Source organism: Cherax quadricarinatus, chromosome 18, assembly GCF_038502225.1.
Source record: "Cherax quadricarinatus isolate ZL_2023a chromosome 18, ASM3850222v1, whole genome shotgun sequence".
NCBI classification, from domain to species: Eukaryota; Metazoa; Arthropoda; class Malacostraca; order Decapoda; family Parastacidae; genus Cherax; species Cherax quadricarinatus.
In genome coordinates this window covers 20,291,921-20,311,564 of record NC_091309.1, presented here as the reverse complement: position 1 = coordinate 20,311,564, position 19,644 = coordinate 20,291,921, and the positions used below count along the sequence as shown (strand labels likewise).

The 19,644-nt window shown below is 42.3% G+C and overlaps 2 protein-coding genes across 6 annotated transcripts in view; both read left to right on the top strand.

The window, feature by feature from the left end:
- Positions 1–19,644, top strand: part of LOC128689431 (microtubule-associated protein futsch) — a 151,569-nt gene that overhangs the window by 96,475 nt on the left and 35,450 nt on the right. For 4 of the 5 annotated variants that reach the window (XM_070086321.1, XM_070086319.1, XM_053777727.2 and 1 more), the window contains 9 exons: positions 474–623; positions 8,539–8,796; positions 9,981–10,052; positions 10,399–10,618; positions 10,914–11,072; positions 11,661–11,920; positions 17,720–18,208; positions 18,411–18,550; positions 18,805–19,059. In XM_070086321.1, the coding sequence (XP_069942422.1) occupies positions 474–623; positions 8,539–8,796; positions 9,981–10,052; positions 10,399–10,618; positions 10,914–11,072; positions 11,661–11,920; positions 17,720–18,208; positions 18,411–18,550; positions 18,805–19,059 (2,003 nt within the window). The remainder of the gene's footprint in view (positions 1–473; positions 624–8,538; positions 8,797–9,980; positions 10,053–10,398; positions 10,619–10,913; positions 11,073–11,660; positions 11,921–17,719; positions 18,209–18,410; positions 18,551–18,804; positions 19,060–19,644) is intronic. The other variant, XM_070086320.1, reaches the window with a different exon arrangement.
- Positions 3,012–5,967, top strand: LOC128689432 (uncharacterized). The gene is made up of 2 exons (XM_053777735.2): positions 3,012–3,738; positions 3,999–5,967. The coding sequence occupies exons 1-2, from the start codon at positions 3,733–3,735 to the stop codon at positions 4,323–4,325; spliced, it is 333 nt and encodes a 110-aa protein (XP_053633710.1). The 5' UTR covers positions 3,012–3,732; the 3' UTR covers positions 4,326–5,967.

Here is a 19,644-nt window from a genome sequence, read left to right as displayed (position 1 = left end):
TGTCAAGGAAGGTCAGCTGTTGTCAAGGTGGACCAGCAGTAAAACTGTTATCAAGGTGGGTCATCGTAGGACAGCTTTTTGTCAAGGTAATTCAGTGTTTGGCAAAGTATGTCAATTTTCATAACGGTGGGCAAACGAAGGTAACGTCAGGTCAGTTGCAACCCTACTTTTTAAAGGGTTGGACCGGTAAACCAGTGGAAGTCGTCGTTCAGATGACCAAAAGCTCCATCTGCTGGTCATCATATAACTAAGACCCGCGTCAGGAAACACTTGTCCTGTTTCCTAACGAACCTTACCCAACCTAACCAGGTGAGTTTGGGTCAACGTAGAGTGGTGACAGTAGTGAGTTCAGAGATGACACTGTAGCATAAGATGTTGACGAAATGTATCGGTAGAACGAAGAGTGAGTTAGCTGGGTTCAAAGTGAGTCAGTAGCCTCACGTGCAGAACATAAGTGCTCTTGTGCTTCTCAGGTGAAGAACATGATCAGCACGCGGCGGGACAGTGTGAGGAAGAAATCGACATCGTCTCACCGCAAATCTACGATGGAGGAACCTGGTCATCATCACCACGACCCCAACACTGGTATCGCTCTTGAAGTCTCCGCTGCTTCAGACCCCGAGGTGAGGCCTGTCCTCACACCCTATATAATATGTATATGTCGTGCCGAATAGGTAAAACTGGCAGTTAGCAAGAACTCATTTAAAATTAAGTCCTTTTTAAAATTTTGTCTTATACGTTTAAAGATATATTTTTTCATTTGTGTTAATGTAAAAACTAATAATTTTGTACCAAAAGAACCTTAGAAAACTTACCTAACATTATAACAAACGCAATTTAATTTAGTCTAATCCAACTAAATGTATTTTAGACAAGTTTACAATAATTTAATAATAAACAAACACAATGAAATATATTTTTTTCGTTTGGTTCAGAATGATTTTTGTGAGATTTTTGCATACACAAATTTTCGCTTGCCTTATTCGGCAAGAAGAGCGTTGCTGTTTAAGACAAAATGGCAAGTTTTACCTATTCGGCACGACATATATATATATATATATATATATATATATATATATATATATATATATATATATATATATATATATATATATATATATATATAATATATATATTATATATATATTATATATATGTATTATATATATATATATATATATATATATATATATATATATATATATATATATATATATATATATATGTATATATATATATATATATATATATATATATATATATATATATATATATATATATATATATATATATATATATATATAGTACAATACATATACAAGCTTCACTAGTATGTAACTTGTAAATTTACGCAGGGGTACACACTAGTTATAAGGATGAAACCCGCAACCAGTTAGCGAGAGGCTGAATTTGGGTGTAGCAATAAATGGGAAGGTGTGGCACTATCTCACACCTCATAATTCCTAACCACTTCTCTTGATCCTCGCCTACATACCGCTTAATTAATCATCCTCCATACAACCAACGCCCTCCCGCCCACTCTTCTGCACAACTCTCGCTCGGCCACCTACCTTACTAAACAACACCCACCCACCCATTACTGCACTACCACCACCCACCCTTCTATGCAACCGCCACTACCTTCCCATCCACCATCATCAGCTAGAACAATATACCTTAATTGTACACATCAGACAGCCAGAACAATAGACCATTATTGTTAGCAACATCAGCAAAAATAACCACAATTGTCAGCATCGTCAACAGTTTGAACAATAGACCATAATTGTTAGCATCACTGGCAGCCAGAACAATGAACCACAATTGTTAGAAGCACCTACAGCAAGACCAGTATACCATAATTTTTAGCATCATCATCAGCAAGATCAGAGGGGTTTATATGCTCTAAGTAAAGCTTTTACAACGTTGTTCAAATTAAGCTTTTTTTTTTTTTTGTCTACATTCCTGTCCAAAATACGTCTTTCGCAAAAACCAACTAGAAGTTGACCTATTAAATTAGACACGTTGACAGAGCAAACCTTTATTCAAAAGGACGTTTCACTTAGAGCTTTATCAAACTCATTCTGAGCAAAACTTGTGAGATTATTGTCCATTTTTCGTAGGCGTTGGCCTGCTCGTGTCAGCATTTTCAGTAAGACTTTTCACCAGGACCTGTCACCATGGCCACCAACAACGACGCTGTAATAATGAAGTACGACATATTCTATTCCTGACGTTAAAAATAGTCAATCGTTTATTTTTGTTATTTGTTTGGGTATAACCTGACGGCTTCGTCGCTCCATCTAGGAGCAGCACATTTGTCCACACACACAGTCATCAGCCTTTAGATAAACAATTGAACTTTTTCATTTCAAAACAGTCTTTGATGTTTGTTTTTTAAAAGTTCTTAAACTGGACCTTTGACACCCGGAATATTGTGGCTCGTTTCCTGTTGAATATATAACAAATATTAAATAAAAATACGTACTGAATGTTTTTCACAATGTTACATATACATTACATACATTTTTTCTAATATTATTCCACATTTCGCTGTAGCATAAAAAAGGTTTTCAGGATATTATTATTATTATTATTATTATTATTATCAGCACAAAAAGCGTTAGCCCTTATGTGATAAAACAGTGCAAGGTCTATTTCCAAAGTTCATCATTAGGATATACCTCGCCCATTAAATTGCCAACACCTATCATTTTAATAGTTTTGTTTCAGAGTATTATTTCTGGCCAACCACATTCACTAAGTTGTTAGCAATACACTATATACACATTTTATTTTGTAGTGACTTGGTATGTCGTAATGAAATATTTAAAACATTTCCTAATATATATATATATATATATATATATATATATATATATATATATATATATATATATATATATATATATATATATATATATATATATATATATATATATATATATATATATGGTGGTTTTTAGCAATCCAATAATTTATTTCCTTTAAAAACTGTTTTCTGTAACCTTTGTTCCTCAAGGGAGGTTCCTTGACTCTGGTGAGGGGCTCTTGATCTAGGTAATTGGATCTGTGCCCAGTTCCCTGAATTGAGCCTGAATGCCTTCCATCCTCCCCCCCCTCACAAGCACTGTATATTCCCTACGGGTTTAGCGCTTCCCCATGATTATTATATAATAATCTGTGACCTTTGATGCTGGTGAAGGGTTTTTCATCCAAGGAATTGAAATTCCCCTTCCTTCAAATGAAACCCGGTTACCTCTCATTCCCACAATGCTGTATGAGCCCTAAGGGTTTATCACTTCCATATTAAAAATATATGGTGTAAATAATTGTATCCTCACGTTGAAAACACGTGTTATAATTAATGTCAAATGTCTGGCCTGCTACTGCTTTACCTTGGTTACTTTTTACAGTATCCAGCACCAGGAGAATTTAACAGGAAAAAGGGGAGAGTAGGTTCCCTTTATCGGGCAGGCGCTAGTACACTCGCGCCTGATCATGTGTTTTCTTGTGCATGTCATCCTACTCCCGCCGTGCATTTAGATTCCCATTCTTTATTTCTGACCAGTCCTAAGCCTTCCCTGAGTCGCTTCAGGTAAGTGGTGATGGCATCTGCTGGCTTCCCATTGGTTGAGGGACCAAAATATAAACACTTGTTGCTTGGTGTCTCCGAGAGTGGGATTTTTCCATCTAGTGACACTCGTATACTTTTGGATTTTACCCTCTACAATGTCGGTAAGTACTGATTGTTGTGTCTTGTGCATAAATGAATAGTTTAGGCATATTTTGATATATATATATAAAGTCTATGTGAAGCATAATATGATTGTACCATGCAGTTGAAAAAAGTGCAACAAAAAAGGTATGAGTACACTCAGCACTGCCCGTTTAGGCCCATAGTCCAATTTCAGTAAATAAATATTTATAAAATAATTTCTATTGCATATATAAATTCTGGTCTAGATGTGTACAGAACGTTTTTATTGTCCTTCCAGATCAATGAGAAATTGTTTTATGGTGACCCCTCCAACAACAAGTCAAAATATGCCTGTTTTTTTGGGGAAAGTGACTCAGATCCGGAGCCAGATGACCCAGAATTGCTTGACAGTGGTGACGAATACTTGCCACCGGATGCAGAGGTGTCAAGTGATGAGGAGGAAGAAGATAGGCCAGCCAGAAAGCCAAAATTAGTCAAGAAAAAGAAAGGTATTACGATCGAGGAGTACCCTGATGAAGAACATGTTCATGACGAGCTTGGTCTTCAAGCTGACACCCACTGGTCCCACGTTGACATCCAAAATGACCCTTTTCCTATATACTAACATGAACAGCCTCTTGCAATTAGGTGTCCATATGATTATTTTTGCGATTTCTTTACTCCAGACATGATAGATAACATAACATATCAAACAAATTTGTGTGCCAAGCAAAAAAACACACTTAGTATTTTTGTAACAGATTCTGAAGAAATCATGTGGTTCATAGGTATTCTGTTGTTTATGGGTATTAATTCATACCCAGCCATGGAAGACTATTGGGCAACTACATTTAGGATACCCCAGGTTACAGAAGTCATGGGATCTAAGAGGTTTAGGTTGCTTAGGCGTACAATTAATTTCCATGATAGCACACAGAAGGAAAATGACAGATTCCACAAAATAAAGCCTCTTTACACTGCACTAACTAATGCTTGCTTGAAAGTTCCAGCTACACCCAAGCAGTCTGTTAATGAAGTTATGGTTGCTTTCAAGGGTAAAACTGCTGGAAGCCTAAGGCAGTACATCATAACCAACCCAGACAAGTGGGGTTTAAAACTGTTTTGTCGTGCAAGTGAAGATGGAATCATGCATGATATACTCATGTATCAAGGCACACCAACTTTTGACAACCATCCCATAAAGCTGGCACATGAAGAAACTAAACTACCAATAAGCTCAAAGATTGTTCTGGTACTTGCAACCAATATCAACCAAACAAATACATCAGCAATCTATGCTGACAATTTCTTTTCAAGTCTACCCTTGGTCAAGGTACTAAGAGACAAGTATAACTGCAGATACACTGGAACAGTACTTCAAAATAGATGTAGTAAGCCAGAACTGATTTCTATCAAACAAATGGAAAAGAACATACTGCCCAGGGGCAATTTTGACTTCCAAACTAATGGTGTCCTTGTTGTAAGATGGAAGGACAACAAAGTTGTGACTAGTGACAAATGATGTGGAGGTTAATCCTGTGAGTCTTACTGAAAGATATAACAAGGATACAAAGACCAAAAACCAGTCACAGTGCCCTGCAGTCATCAAGAACTATAATGCACACATGGGAGGTATTGACAAAAGTAACATGTTGGTGCATCTGTACAAAACACCTGTGAAATGTAAACGTTGGTACATGTGGCTGTTTGTCTATGTTCTTGATCTTGCTGTTGTGAATGCATGGCTTCTTTACTGCCGTGATTATCGGTCACTAAATACCGACTGCATGCCATTGAAGCTTTTCAGGAATGAAATCTCTATCACTGCAAGATACAAAGGACAAATGTTTAGACGCAGCAGCATAAGAACAAGAGCTTCACCAAGTACTGCCAATGGTGACAGTAATGATGATTTGTTAACCTTGCAATTGCCAACTGCTATGCAGTACCAACGTGCAGAAAGGCCTGATGACAGTGTAAGGTTTGACACAACTCTATGTCACTGGCCAGTGCTAGGCAAGCTACTTAGTTGCAAGTATTACAGCAAAAAGAAAAGTTATGTCACATCTTCATTTTACTGTTCCGTATGCAAATGAAATCTATGCATAAAGAAGGATAAAAATTGCTTCATAGACTTTCATTCTAACAGTTAGTAATATAGAATGATTGTTCTTTCTCAGGAAACTCAGGAATATGGGACTTGAAAGTTTTATCCCTTTGCAATGTGTCCATGTTGCTATTTCGTTCATTTTTACATTTTTCTAATACTTACAAAATGTTTGGATACAAATTCCATTTATGTTTTTGATATTGTCTGTTTGTACAATAAATTAAAAAAAAATTATTTGGTGTTTTATTAACAATTGCAACTTTGCAACATTCACAGTTATACTCCCTTTATCGGGCAGGCGCTAGTACAGTCTGTCTTTGCAGATTAGCAATTGCTCGAAAAATAACTATCAGAATTCCATTTATATGGGCTCATTTAATTAATTAATTAATAACCCTTAATAGGGCACTCATAGAAAAAATTCGAATTTCGAAATCAAATGTCCGGCCTGCTACTGCTTCACCTCGGTTACTTTTTACAGTATCCAGTGCCAGGAAAATTTAACAGGGAAAAGGGGAGAGTAGGTTCTGTTGTTTGGATGAAGCAGCTCTGGCCAGCATCGAGGTTCTTTTGTTTGGATGAAGCAGCTCTCTGGCCAGCATTAATGTTCTGTTGTTTGGATGAAGCAGCTCTGGCCAGTATCGAGGTTCTGTTGTTTGGATGAAGCAGCTTTGGCCAGTATCGAGGTTCTGTTGTTTGGACGAAGTAGCTCTCTGGCCTGCATCGAGGTTCTGTTGTTTGGATGAAGCAGCTCTGGCCAGCATCGAGGTTCTGTTCTTTGGATGAAGCAGCTCTGGCCAGTATCGAGGTTCTGTTGTTTGGATGAAGCAGCTCTGGCCAGCATCGAAGTTCTGTTGTTTGGATGAAGCAGCTTTGGCCAGTATCGAGGTTCTGTTGTTTGGATGAAGCAGCTCTGGCCAGTATCGAGGTTCTGTTGTTTGGATGAAGCAGCTCTGGCCAGTATCGAGGTTCTGTTGTTTGGATGAAGCAGCTCTGGCCAGCATCGAGGTTCTGTTGTTTGGATGAAGCAGCTCTGGCCAGCATCGAGGTTCTGTTGTTTGGATGAAGCAGCTTTGGCCAGTATCGAGGTTCTGTTGTTTGGACGAAGTAGCTCTCTGGCCAGCATCGAGGTTCTGTTGTTTGGATGAAGCAGCTCTGGCCAGCATCGAGGTTCTGTTGTTTGGATGAAGCAGCTCTGGCCAGCATCGCGGTTCTGTTGTTTGGATGAAGCAGCTCTGGCCAGCATCGCGGTTCTGTTGTTTGGATGAAGCAGCTCTGGCCAGCATCGCGGTTCTGTTGTTTGGATGAAGCAGCTCTGGCCAGCATCGAGGTTCTGTTGTTTGGATGAAGCAGCTCTGGCCAGCATCGCGGTTCTGTTGTTTGGATGAAGCAGCTCTGGCCAGCATCGCGGTTCTGTTGTTTGGATGAAGCAGCTCTGGCCAGCATCGCGGTTCTGTTGTTTGGATGATGCAGCTCTGGCCAGCATCAGGTTCTGTTGTTTGGATGAAGCAGCTCTGGCCAGCATCAGGTTCTGTTGTTTGGATGAAGCAGCTCTGGCCAGCATCGCGGTTCTGTTGTTTGGATGAAGCAGCTCTGGCCAGCATCGCGGTTCTGTTGTTTGGATGAAGCAGCTCTGGCCAGCATCGCGGTTCTGTTGTTTGGATGAAGCAGCTCTGGCCAGCATCAGGTTCTGTTGTTTGGATGAAGCAGCTCTGGCCAGCATCGCGGTTCTGTTGTTTGGATGAAGCAGCTCTGGCCAGCATCGCGGTTCTGTTGTTTGGATGAAGCAGCTCTGGCCAGCATCGCGGTTCTGTTGTTTGGATGAAGCAGCTCTGGCCAGCATCAGGTTCTGTTGTTTGGATGAAGCAGCTCTGGCCAGCATCAGGTTCTGTTGTTTGGATGATGCAGCTCTGGCCAGCATCAGGTTCTGTTGTTTGGATGAAGCAACTCTGGCCAGCATCGCGGTTCTGTTGTTTGGATGAAGCAGCTCTCTGGCCAGCATCGAGGTTCTGTTGTTTGGATGAAGCAGCTCTGGCCAGCATCGCGGTTCTGTTGTTTGGATGAAGCAGCTCTGGCCAGCATCGCGGTTCTGTTGTTTGGATGAAGCAGCTCTGGCCAGCATCGCGGTTCTGTTGTTTGGATGAAGCAGCTCTGGCCAGCATCAGGTTCTGTTGTTTGGATGAAGCAGCTCTGGCCAGCATCGCGGTTCTGTTGTTTGGATGAAGCAGCTCTGGCCAGCATCAGGTTCTGTTGTTTGGATGAAGCAGCTCTGGCCAGCATCAGGTTCTGTTGTTTGGATGATGCAGCTCTGGCCAGCATCAGGTTCAGAATATCCTTTAGGTCAAAACTTATCAGCGCTTGAATCAGGATTTATGAAGGAAATTAAAATAAAATTCTTGGATGAATATTTGAGCCTCTTCTGAAGGTTAATTAATTCCTCATAATTTATTAGCATTGTATATTCTTATAACACCTGTATGTTTATTATTGAAATTTATAAAATACCAGTAACATTAAGTGTATGTAGCTGAATAAAGCCTGTGTTATCCTAATATATTACTGGAGTTTTAGTTTACCATTTTTATTATTTTAAGAAAAAGGTACCATACATGTATGAGTCATACAGTGTTGCTAGATTTTTAAATAACTGTGAAAACTGTTAATATTTATAAAAAGTAAATTTCAAAAGTTTGGTTTATATGTTTACCATTGATGTTTTGACTCCCAGGACTACGAAGTGGATTATGATGGACTGGCAGCTGAGGCGGGGGATGGTATGGTTTCTGCAGGAGTGTGTCAAGAGGGCAGCGAGGGAGAGTGGGATGCTGGAGGAGTGTGGACGGGACCTCGCGAGGAAGAGACTCCTGTCATGGCTGCCGCATCTACCGTCACCACCGCAAACACCACCACCAGTCTGGGGGTCCGCAGGGCCAAGCCTCAGCTCACTATCACAGTTCCCTCCAGCGAGGATCTCACTCACCTCCATGTCAGTATTTATTTCATTAATACTTTAATGAATTCCTTAAATATGTTGTATATTTGTTATATAACTTTATATTCAGTATACTGTGTGATTCCCACAAATTGAAAATAAAAACTAGATGTTTCAGTACGTCTTGGAACATTATCATGTAGTAACCTGGTAACTGTCCAGGACTGGCCGAAACGTCTTTAGTTCATTTCTAATTTTGGGTTATTTGCGAGCCGTTCAAGCCACTATATTGTGCCGTCTATTCATTATATCTTAGGTGATTATGTGCTTGTTATTGCTTTTCTAGGATTTTCAGTATTATATTACCATATTTCTCTTACTTTTACGTTTCATGTATAATTTAAACTTAGAAAACTGGTGTTGAGAGATGTATATTTCCAAAGATAAATGTTTTAATGTATTTTAAATGTATATGGTATTTAATTTGCTGCATGCTTTCGCTGATGACGCATTTCGATGTCTCAACGTATTTAATTTCTTGTTTTGACTACAGTAATTTTTAGATATTTAATTTTCTCGTACTCTTTCTGTATTAGTTTAATGTGCTTTTCGCGTGTTCTGATCATGCATGTTTACGGGAATTTTGAGCATTCACAAAAAGATAACACTTGAAAGTTACTGAAGGACTTGTAGGTGTCGGCCAGTACAGTGCCTGAGAACCTCGATCAAGCCTCCTCTGCTCTCCGAAAAAAGTAACGAGAGACGAGATGAAATCCTGTGATTTTTTCCTCCGTTACTTAACCTTCCATTCATTTTTTATGCCTCCCTCTCTGCTTAAGTAATTCTTCCTCACTATCATATAACACCTACAGTTTCCTTTCTTTGCGCCAGAGAAAATTCTGAAATAGATAAAAGTGATACAGAATTTCAGCCCCGCTTTTATTTCCCAACCTCAAGAAATTTTATTTTTATATGAGAGTTAGTATCTGTTCATTTTTTTAATCGAAATGAAGCCCTAGGGAATAAAAATCAATCTACTCTTGTGGTGGCATCGTAAAGGGTGATAGTATAAGATATTTCATGGGGCTCTCGTTGACATCCTGGATTCATTGAAAGTTGTATTTTAAAGCTTGGTTTTGAAATTAGGTGAAGCAAGAAATATCTATAACCGGTAAACCTTTGTACACAAATATTAAACAATATAGTGTGGTAGGTGGTATAGCACTGTGTCCCCTCAGGGAGGAGGAGAGAGGGCTCGCCACTCCCACAGGTCGCCCAAGTCCCGCCACAGGAAAGTCTCTCCAGCACAGGTACTCCCACCTGCCTCTGTTTAGTTTACATTGTGACGTCACTAATGTTTTTGTTTACACGTGACGTCGCTTTGTTTATACCAGTAATATGACTCATGGTTTTTGTGTTTACCTCTGAAGTCACCCTTGCTCTAAATTTATACTCAAGCTGTCACTCTGGCTGCCTTTGTTCTTTTATGATTTATTCTTGTTTCCTATTACTTATGCAGTATATATGCGTAAAACTAAAGTTTTTTTTGGTATGTATTTAGTCATTTCATGTTAACATTCTTCTAATTATTGGTAGTGTTGCACATCAGATACTTGGTAATGGTTTTATTTTCTGATTAACATTATCTCATCTCAGTTGGATCCCCGCGTGTCTCCCTCGCTGCCTATGACTCCTCCCTCACCACGCAGAGCCTCCAACTGGACCAAGGTTAAGAAGGCCTTCCTCACTACCCAGCAGCAACAGCAGCAACATGCAAAGTCCGAGCACCATCCCACTGTCCCTGGAGGGTCATCATCCCTCCCTCCGTCACCCAGTAAGAAGACCTCCTTCCACTTTGATGGTCCATCACACCTGGGTGAGTCTTTGTGTAGTTCTGTCGTTTAAATTCTAGGTACAGTATGGGTATAACTAACAAAATTGACGTTATATTTCGTGAAACTTTACTTTTGTCTGGGTTAAATTTGATTAAACCTTTACTGTACAAATGTCACTGACATGTTTCACCGTATATTTAACAGCATGACTTTTCATTCAGATTATGACACGTTAATGTGTAAATAGTTCAGTGTGTAACATGTCACACCATGAGTGTATCTGTGTTTTTTATGCGTAATGCTATCTCAGTGTATTGGTGTGGTGTTGGTCACCAGGTGTAGTGGAGTCTTGCGGCCTCTACGACTCTTACTCTCCAGTAGTGTCTGTGGAGGTGTCCCCAGACGACCTGCTACCCCACACCACACCCACTCCCTCGCCTCAGCCTCACTCAACACCATCACCTCAGCTTCCCCCCGCCCACCACCACCATTCAGGTGAGCATACCTTCACCTGCTAATAAAGTTAAATTTCCTGTGGTTAAATGTTGGTTACACATTAAAAATTGATTATATATTTATAGATGTAAAATCATTTGCCCAAAAACTGTTGACTAGAAAACGTTTCTAAAAATGTAAATTAACAAATAAGGAAAATAAAAGAAATAAACTGTTAGCTAATTAAAAGTTGTCTGGTGTTATGCGTATTAAAAGTTATTTCCTGCCAACCAAGGAAAAATTATCCACCGAAGACAATGAAAAAATTAACTCTTAGGCAGCGTATCTGTCGCGAGATTAGCGGATGGAGGATCGAGCCCTCAGCACTTGCACAATTATTATTATTATTATTATTATTATTATTATTATTATTATTATTATTATTATTATTATTATTATTATCGTCAAGCTTGGTATGTTGATACCTTGTTGTCATTTTTTTAATGTCATCTGTAAATTTGATAACTTTTTCAAACACACTCACAATGTTGACAGAACTACTTATGTAACTACAGATTTGAATACACTTTCTCTCGCATATAGAAGGCTCTTGCATATTCTCTTAGTTGTTGACAATGTTTCCCGCAGGAGTTTTGGCTGATTTACAGAAGAGTCTTAGCGGAGAGTTCAGTAGACGTCTACAAGAATGGGAGAAACTGAAAGGCGGGGCGGGTGGCCCAGGAGGCTTCAATAACACATGTGTTGTGCCGAGTTGTGCAGCAGCTGCTGCTGTTGCTGCTGCTGCACCACCCTCCACCGGAACAATTGCCACCCACCCCGAGGATAACCTTCCCTATGAGTTCCGCAAGAAGCTCCACGAATGGGAGAAGAGGAAGGAGAGGGAGAAAGTTAGTAATTCTCTTGAACTACTTCTGCTCTCTACACTTCCTGCATTCAAATTAAATGTTTTATTTATATTATTATGTAGCTTACATGTAAGAAAATATTGTTGGGCACAAAAGAAAGCCACTAGTATGCAGGGCCGGATTAAGGCACTGAGGCATTAGGGGCTGCAGCCCAGGGGCCTCCGCCAGCTGGAGGGCCTCCAGGGGCTGCAGCCCAGGGGCCACCGCCAGCTGGAGGGCCTCCAGAGATTAAGTGAAAAGTGTTCACAGTTACTACTGTAAGTTTATATTTTTTTTCAAGACGCTAGCGGTCTCCCACCGAGGCAGGCTGACCCAAAAAAGAAACACTTTCATCATCATTCACACATAATCACTGTCTTTGCAGAGACGCACATATACGACAGTTCAGATGTGGCTCCAAACAGCCTACATCCCAAACCCCTCCTTTTAAGTACGTCCCACTGTACGTCCCACCTCCGGTTTCACTGAATCCCTTCACAAATTATTATCCTGCTCACACTCCAACAGCTCGTCAGGTGGTCAAAACCATTCGTCTCCATTCACTCGTAACACGCTCACACATGCCTGCTGCATGTACATGCCCTTGCACACGAAACCTCTTTTAACCTCTCGCTCCATCTTTTCCTAGGACGACCCCTACCTCTCCTTCCCTTCACTAAATATTTACAAACCCTCTGAGTCATCCAATATTGCTCCATCCTCTCTAAATGACCAGATCACCTCATCAGCCCTTCTTCAGCCGTCTGCAAATATTTTCTCCACACATTGCCCTTAGACACGACATCTCCACTGCTTCCAGCCTTCCTCTTGCTGCAACATCCACACCGATATAAGGGTGTTGGTGCCACTATACATTCCGTTCATACATTCCCTTCTTTGCTTCCATGTCCCCACAGATACCTCAGTGCACCACCCACCTTTTTTTCCTTCGTCAATTCTGTGGTTTACCCGTCCTTCATAAACCCATCCGCCGATGAGTCTACTTCCAAATATCTGAACACTTCTTCCATACTTTCCCCAATCTGATATCCAATTTTTCCTTCTCTAAATCATTTGAAACCCTCATCACCTTACTCTTATCTATGTTTATTTTCAACTTTCTTCCTTTACACAACTTCCCAAACTCGTCCACTAACCTTTGCAACTTCTCTTCAGAATCTCCCAAAAGCACAGTATCATTAGCAAAAAGTAACTGTATCAACTGTTATTTTGTATTTGAATCCGTATAATATACTCCCACCCCTCTCCCCAACACCCTAGCATTTACTTCTTTTACAACCCCATCTACAAATATGTTAAACAATCACGGTAACATTACGCATCCCTTTCTAAGACCTATTTTTACTGGAAAGTAATCTCCCTCTCTCCTACACACCCTAATCTGAGCCTCACTATCCTCATAAAAACTGTGGCATGTAATAACTTACCACCTATTCCATACACTTGCAACATCTCCCACATTACTCCTCTATCCACCCTATCATAAGCTTTTTCAAAATCCATACAAGCCACGAAAACTTCCCTACCTTTATCTAAATATTGTTCACTTATATGCTTCAGTGTAAACACTTAGTCTACACATCCCCTACTCATTGTAAAGCCTCCTTGTTCATTTGCGATCCTGCTCTCAATCTTACCTCTAATTCTTTCAGTGATAACACTGCCATAAAATTTTCCTAGGTATACTCAGTAGTTTTATTCCTCTATAATTTTCATACTTTTATCCCCCTTCCCTTTATATAAAGGAACTATGAATGCTCTCTGCCAGTCCCTAGTTTATAATTATAATATGTTATTACATCACGTGTATGATGAACTGTTGACTGTTGTAATTATTTTTTTTCCTTTTGAAAATATCACTGGGGACCCTCACAGTACCTGTAGCCCAGGGGCCTCACAGTATCTGTAGCCCAGGGGCCTCACAGTACCTGTAGCCCAGGGGCCTCACAGTATCTGTAGCCCAGGGGCCTCACAGTACCTGTAGCCCAGGGGCCTCACAGTATCTGTAGCCCAGGGGCCTCACAGTACCTGTAGCCCAGGGGCCTCACAGTACCTGTAGCCCAGGGGCCTCACAGTACCTGTAGCCCAGGGGCCTCACAGTACCTGTAGCCCAGGGACATCACAGTACCTGTAGCCCAGGAGCCTCACAGTACCTGTAGCCCAGGGGCCTCACAGTACCTGTAGCCCAGGGGCCTCACAGTACCTGTAGCCCAGGGGCCTCACAGTACCTGTAGCCCAGGAGCCTCACAGTACCTGAAGCCCAGGGGCCTCACAGTACCTGAAGCCCAGGGGCCTCACAGTCCCTGTAGCCCAGGGGCCTCACAGTACCTGTAGCCCAGGGGCCTCACAGTATCTGTAGCCCAGGGACCTCACAGTACCTGTAACCCAGGGGCCTCACAGTACCTGTAACCCAGGGGCCTCACAGTACCTGTAGCCCAGGGGCCTCACAGTACCTGTAGCCCAGGGGCCTCACAGTACCTGTAGCCCAGGAGCCTCACAGTACCTGAAGCCCAGGGGCCTCACAGTACCTGTAGCCCAGGGGCCTCACAGTATCTGTAGCCCAGGGACCTCACAGTACCTGTAGCCCAGGGGCCTCACAGTACCTGTAGCCCAGGGGCCTCACAGTATCTGTAGCCCAGGGACCTCACAGTACCTGTAACCCAGGGGCCTCACAGTACCTGTAGCCCAGGGGCTTCACAGTACCTGTAGCCCAGGGGCCTCACAGTACCTGTAGCCCAGGGGCCTCACAGTACCTGTAGCCCAGGGGCCTCACAGTACCTGTAGCCCAGGGGCCTCACAGTACCTGTAGCCCAGGGGCCTCACAGTACCTGTAGCCCAGGGGCCTCACAGTACCTGTAGCCCAGGGGCCTCACAGTACCTGTAGCCCAGGAGCCTCACAGTACCTGTAGCCCAGGGGCCTCACAGTACCTGTAGCCCAGGGGCCTCACAGTACCTGTAGCCCAGGGGCCTCACAGTACCTGTAGCCCAGGGGCCTCACAGTACCTGTAGCCCAGGGGCCTCACAGTACCTGTAGCCCAGGAGCCTCACAGTACCTGAAGCCCAGGGGCCTCACAGTACCTGAAGCCCAGGGGCCTCACAGTACCTGTAGCCCAGGGGCCTCACAGTACCTGTAGCCCAGGGGCCTCACAGTACCTGTAGCCCAGGGGCCTCACAGTACCTGTAGCCCAGGGGCCTCACAGTACCTGTAGCCCAGGGGCCTCACAGTACCTGTAGCCCAGGGGCCTCACAGTACCTGTAGCCCAGGGGCCTCACAGTACCTGTAGCCCAGGGGCCTCACAGTACCTGTAGCCCAGGGGCCTCACAGTACCTGTAGCCCAGGGGCCTCACAGTACCTGTAGCCCAGGGGCCTCACAGTACCTGTAGCCCAGGGGCCTCACAGTACCTGTAGCCCAGGAGCCTCACAGTACCTGAAGCCCAGGAGCCTCACAGTACCTGAAGCCCAGGGGCCTCACAGTACCTGTAGCCCAGGGGCCTCACAGTACCTGTAGCCCAGGGGCCTCACAGTATCTGTAGCCCAGGGGCCTCACAGTACCTGTAGCCCAGGGACCTCACAGTACCTGTAGCCCAGGGGCCTCACAGTACCTGTAGCCCAGGGGCCTCACAGTACCTGTACCCCAGGGGCCTCACAGTACCTGTAGCCCAGGGGCCTCACAGTACCTGTAGCCCAGGGGCCTTAGTACCTGTAGCCCAGGGGCCTCACAGTACCTGTAGCCCAGGGACCTCACAGTACCTGTAGCCCAGGGACACCACAGTACCTGTAGCCCATAGACCACAGTACCTGTAGCCCAGGGGCATCACAGTACCTGTAACCCAGGGGCCACACAGTACCTGTGACCCAGGTGCCTTAGTACCTGTAGCCCAGGGGCTTCACAGTACCTGTAACCCAGGGGCCTCACAGTACCTGTAGCCCAGGGGCCTACAGAATCTTAATCCGGCTCTGCTAGTATACAGTGCATCCATTTCTATCTCCATCGTATTCTGTTTTATAATTATTATGCCATACATTTTCAGTTCCATGCTCCTATTCACTTTTTACCCATAATCATGCTATTTAGACGAGTCTCACCTTCCTTTCAGTTTCTAATTCTTATAATAAAAAAATCTTTCTTGTGAAGATAGGCTGACAACCCTGAACCTACACTTTCTTGAAAGACGTAGAATGAGAGGAAGGGATGAAATATACACGTGGATATCTAACTGTGAAAGAATTCGAAACAATGAATACAAAATTTAGAGTTGAAAATATAGTTGTGGATGAGTGAAAAAGTCCGTGGAGTAGAATTATCGAAGGTAACACCTGGTACCTGTGAAAAATATAGGTCCTTGTCAGACCCAACCCTTGTCACTCATATTTCTTCTGCCTCTTTTACATTACTATTCTTATTACATTCGTAGGGATTATACAGCTCTTTCCTTGGATCGAACCTGATTATTTTTTTTATTCCCACAGACACTATGACCCCTATTTCTTTATTGCTTCATTCATTAATGTAACGATAATCAAAAATATGGTATAAACCTTGGTAATAGATACCGATAAATTGGTTTAGAAAGACTCGTAAGGAAACACTTGGAGAAGACCTTAAACGCCTGACGATGTCTGGAAGCCTCGCTAATCGCCGTCACCGACACCAAAGAACATAATACGGGAAACTACAGAAGCCCCATGAGCTGGTGGCTAAAGCTCTCGCTTTACACGGTGAGGGGTCTGGGTTCGATTTCCAGCGAGGGTAGAAACATTGGGCGTGTTTCTTTACACCGGTTGTCTGTGTTTCCCATCAGTAAAATGGGTACCTGGATGTTTGCCGACTGGTGTGGGTCGCATCCTGGGAGAAAACTGACCTAATTTGCCCGAAATGCTGTGCATAACAAGCGACTTTCTATATAGTAGTATATCATTGATGTCAGCTAGGACTGTATACCTTGTACATGTACTTGTAGTAAATAAAATTGTTATTATTATTATTATTATGATGATGATGATGATGATGATGAGGATGATGATGATAACCAGGCAACGCACTTCCTATCTGACAACACAGGAGTCAGATCACGTTGTTTACCTGTCCTCATCCTTTATGTCATTCTTCAGGTCACTATGCGTCACTCACACCTCACTCTGCCCATATATATACTGACTTTTTAACCTCTGTATGTTAGAAGTGATCGAAGTCCCAGGACCGAAACGTTTTGTAACAAATATGTCCTAGTTTTTGCTCACGTGTCTTTCTAAACCAATAATAAAAATATAAATTAGTTGGATAAATATACGAGTGAGAAGGGCTGTGCTTGAGAAAGACTTGCCTAGCATGAGCCAGCAGTTGTAAGTGTTATAATGATATCGACAAGCGGTTGATAAAGCACTTATGTATAATTAAGGGCATTTATTACAACGAAATGTTTCTTAATGATTTAGACTGAAGCCACTCATGACGACACGTTTTCTTTAACAAATGTCCTGAACTGTATATAAGTGTAGATAAGACAGTAATTATGTGTGAATGATAGTGAAAGTGTTTCTTTTTTTAAGTCACCTTGCCTCAGTGGGAGACGGCCGACGTGTTGAAAAAAAAGAATTGAGATAAAGCAGCCATTCGTGACTAAATATTCCTCATTAAAATATTCTGACACTGCACATATGACTTATTTGTACATAAGTGCCTGTATTCACATACCACAGTAGGCCTACTGCAGTGCTTCACCTTTCTTATGTTCTAAATATGTCTTCCTTGTCTAACTTCCGTGTTTATCCTTCCACAGGGTAAGAATGAGGTTCCACGAGGCCAGGAAGACGTTAAAACAAAGATTCATGGCGAAGAGGACCTTCCTGCAGACTTCAGGAAAAAGCTTACCGAGTGGAAGATCCGCAAGGCTCTTGTAGGACAGAGTCAGCACAACGTGGAGGAACTGCAGAAAAACCTGGGTGAAGAATTCAATCGTAAGATGGCAGAATGGGAGAGAATCAAAGCTTCAGCTAACCAGGGACACATTAAGCCCACTCCGGGGCACCCTCAGGTAAAGTCCTCGGCCTCTGCAGGAAACATACAGGTTAAAGCATCAGCCTCTGCAGCTCAAATGCACAAATTTGGCAGTGTCTCCGGTCCATCTCAGGTGAAGCCTTCCGTCTCTGCAAGTCAGGTCCTCCCAAAACCCACAACTGCAGGAAGTTCGAGCCCTAGGCTGGACAGAAAAGGGTCAGGTCAGAAAATAAAAAAGACAAAATCAGGCAAAACGGAGAAGGCACCGCTGGTGAGTAGAATTTGTTCCCACAGACATAATAGACCGTTTTTTTTGAGTTGTGGTTCTTTCATATGCATTAATGTATTTATTATATGTTGCAGCGCTTTGTGGCCCCTATGGGTTTAGTGTCTTTTCATGAATATAATAATAGTTACCCAGTATGTTTGGATAAATCGGTTACGATATTATCTAACCTGGTCAACAATCTTAGGGTAAGGCTGAGAGCGGCCACAAGGGGCGCGACAAGTCTGACAAGGAACTACAGTGGCTGGAGAAGGAGCTACACAAAGTGGAACGCGAGACCCAAAGGCTTGAGAGGGAAAAGGAGAAATTCCTGGAAAGACAAGCCAGGTGGGGAAGTTACCATCTGTGTCCAATAGTGGCGGGATCTTGTGTAATGATAAATATTTATAGAACCAACAGGTCCAAAATTACAACAGTTTATTATTATTATTATTATTATTATTATTATTAGTAGTAGTAGTAGTAGTAGTAGTATATGTACACTATTAATCGCAATTGAGACACTGACGACAGATGCGTTATTTAATTCTACTCACCTAGTTATTACTTGTAAACAATTATATAAAAAAAGGATATTTCAGATTGGAGAAGATGCGTCAAGCGATGGGTCAGGGGGGTCCAGCAAAGAAGAAAGAGATCTACATCAAGACGTCAACGGGAGAATTCCGCTTCGAGGGTATCAGTCAGACGTTCACCAAGAAGTTGTACGAGTGGGAGGAGCGGCGAGGCATCCGGCCAGAGTCCTCCACCATCGCTCTCCTCGACCCTAACTACAAGGCTCCAGAGAAGGAGGTCCTCGAGAAACCCAAGAGCCCCGAAGTGCTCAGGCTGGTCAGGTGGGTCCTTTGTGAGAGAGAAAAAGAGACACGGAAAAGGAAAGAAATAAAAGTAGGAAGGAAACCGGGTAAACGCAGAATTTTTGTAACCCTAAATTCATCCTGTGGATGGTAGCGCAAGAACACATAACTACACAGAAGTCTTAGGAGCCTTAATGCTGATGCAAAGCTCCAGAATTTGTGGTATCGCAGTTTCAATAATAAATGTTTAAACACTTTTGTTACTATATTCAATAAGGAACTAATACCCAGGCCTTTCGGACCAGAGGCGCCAGTATGACCATTCAACTGTATGTCCCTTAGGGCTTAGCGCTTAAATTCATAATAATAATAATAATATTAATTCATTAATAAAATATCATGACTTATCATATGTTAATGTAATACCCATTTCAATATTCTTCATTGAGTGGACTTACCTTTCAACGCTTTAGACTCGAACTAATCAACTCCGACATGAGTGTATGTACCGGGCTATATTGCCCGGTACATACACTCGCAATCCAGTAATGTTCGAGAGGCTTCTGGGATGACTGCATACTTTACATTTAGTTGGAAAATCACTTGTGTTTATGTCAAGCTGCC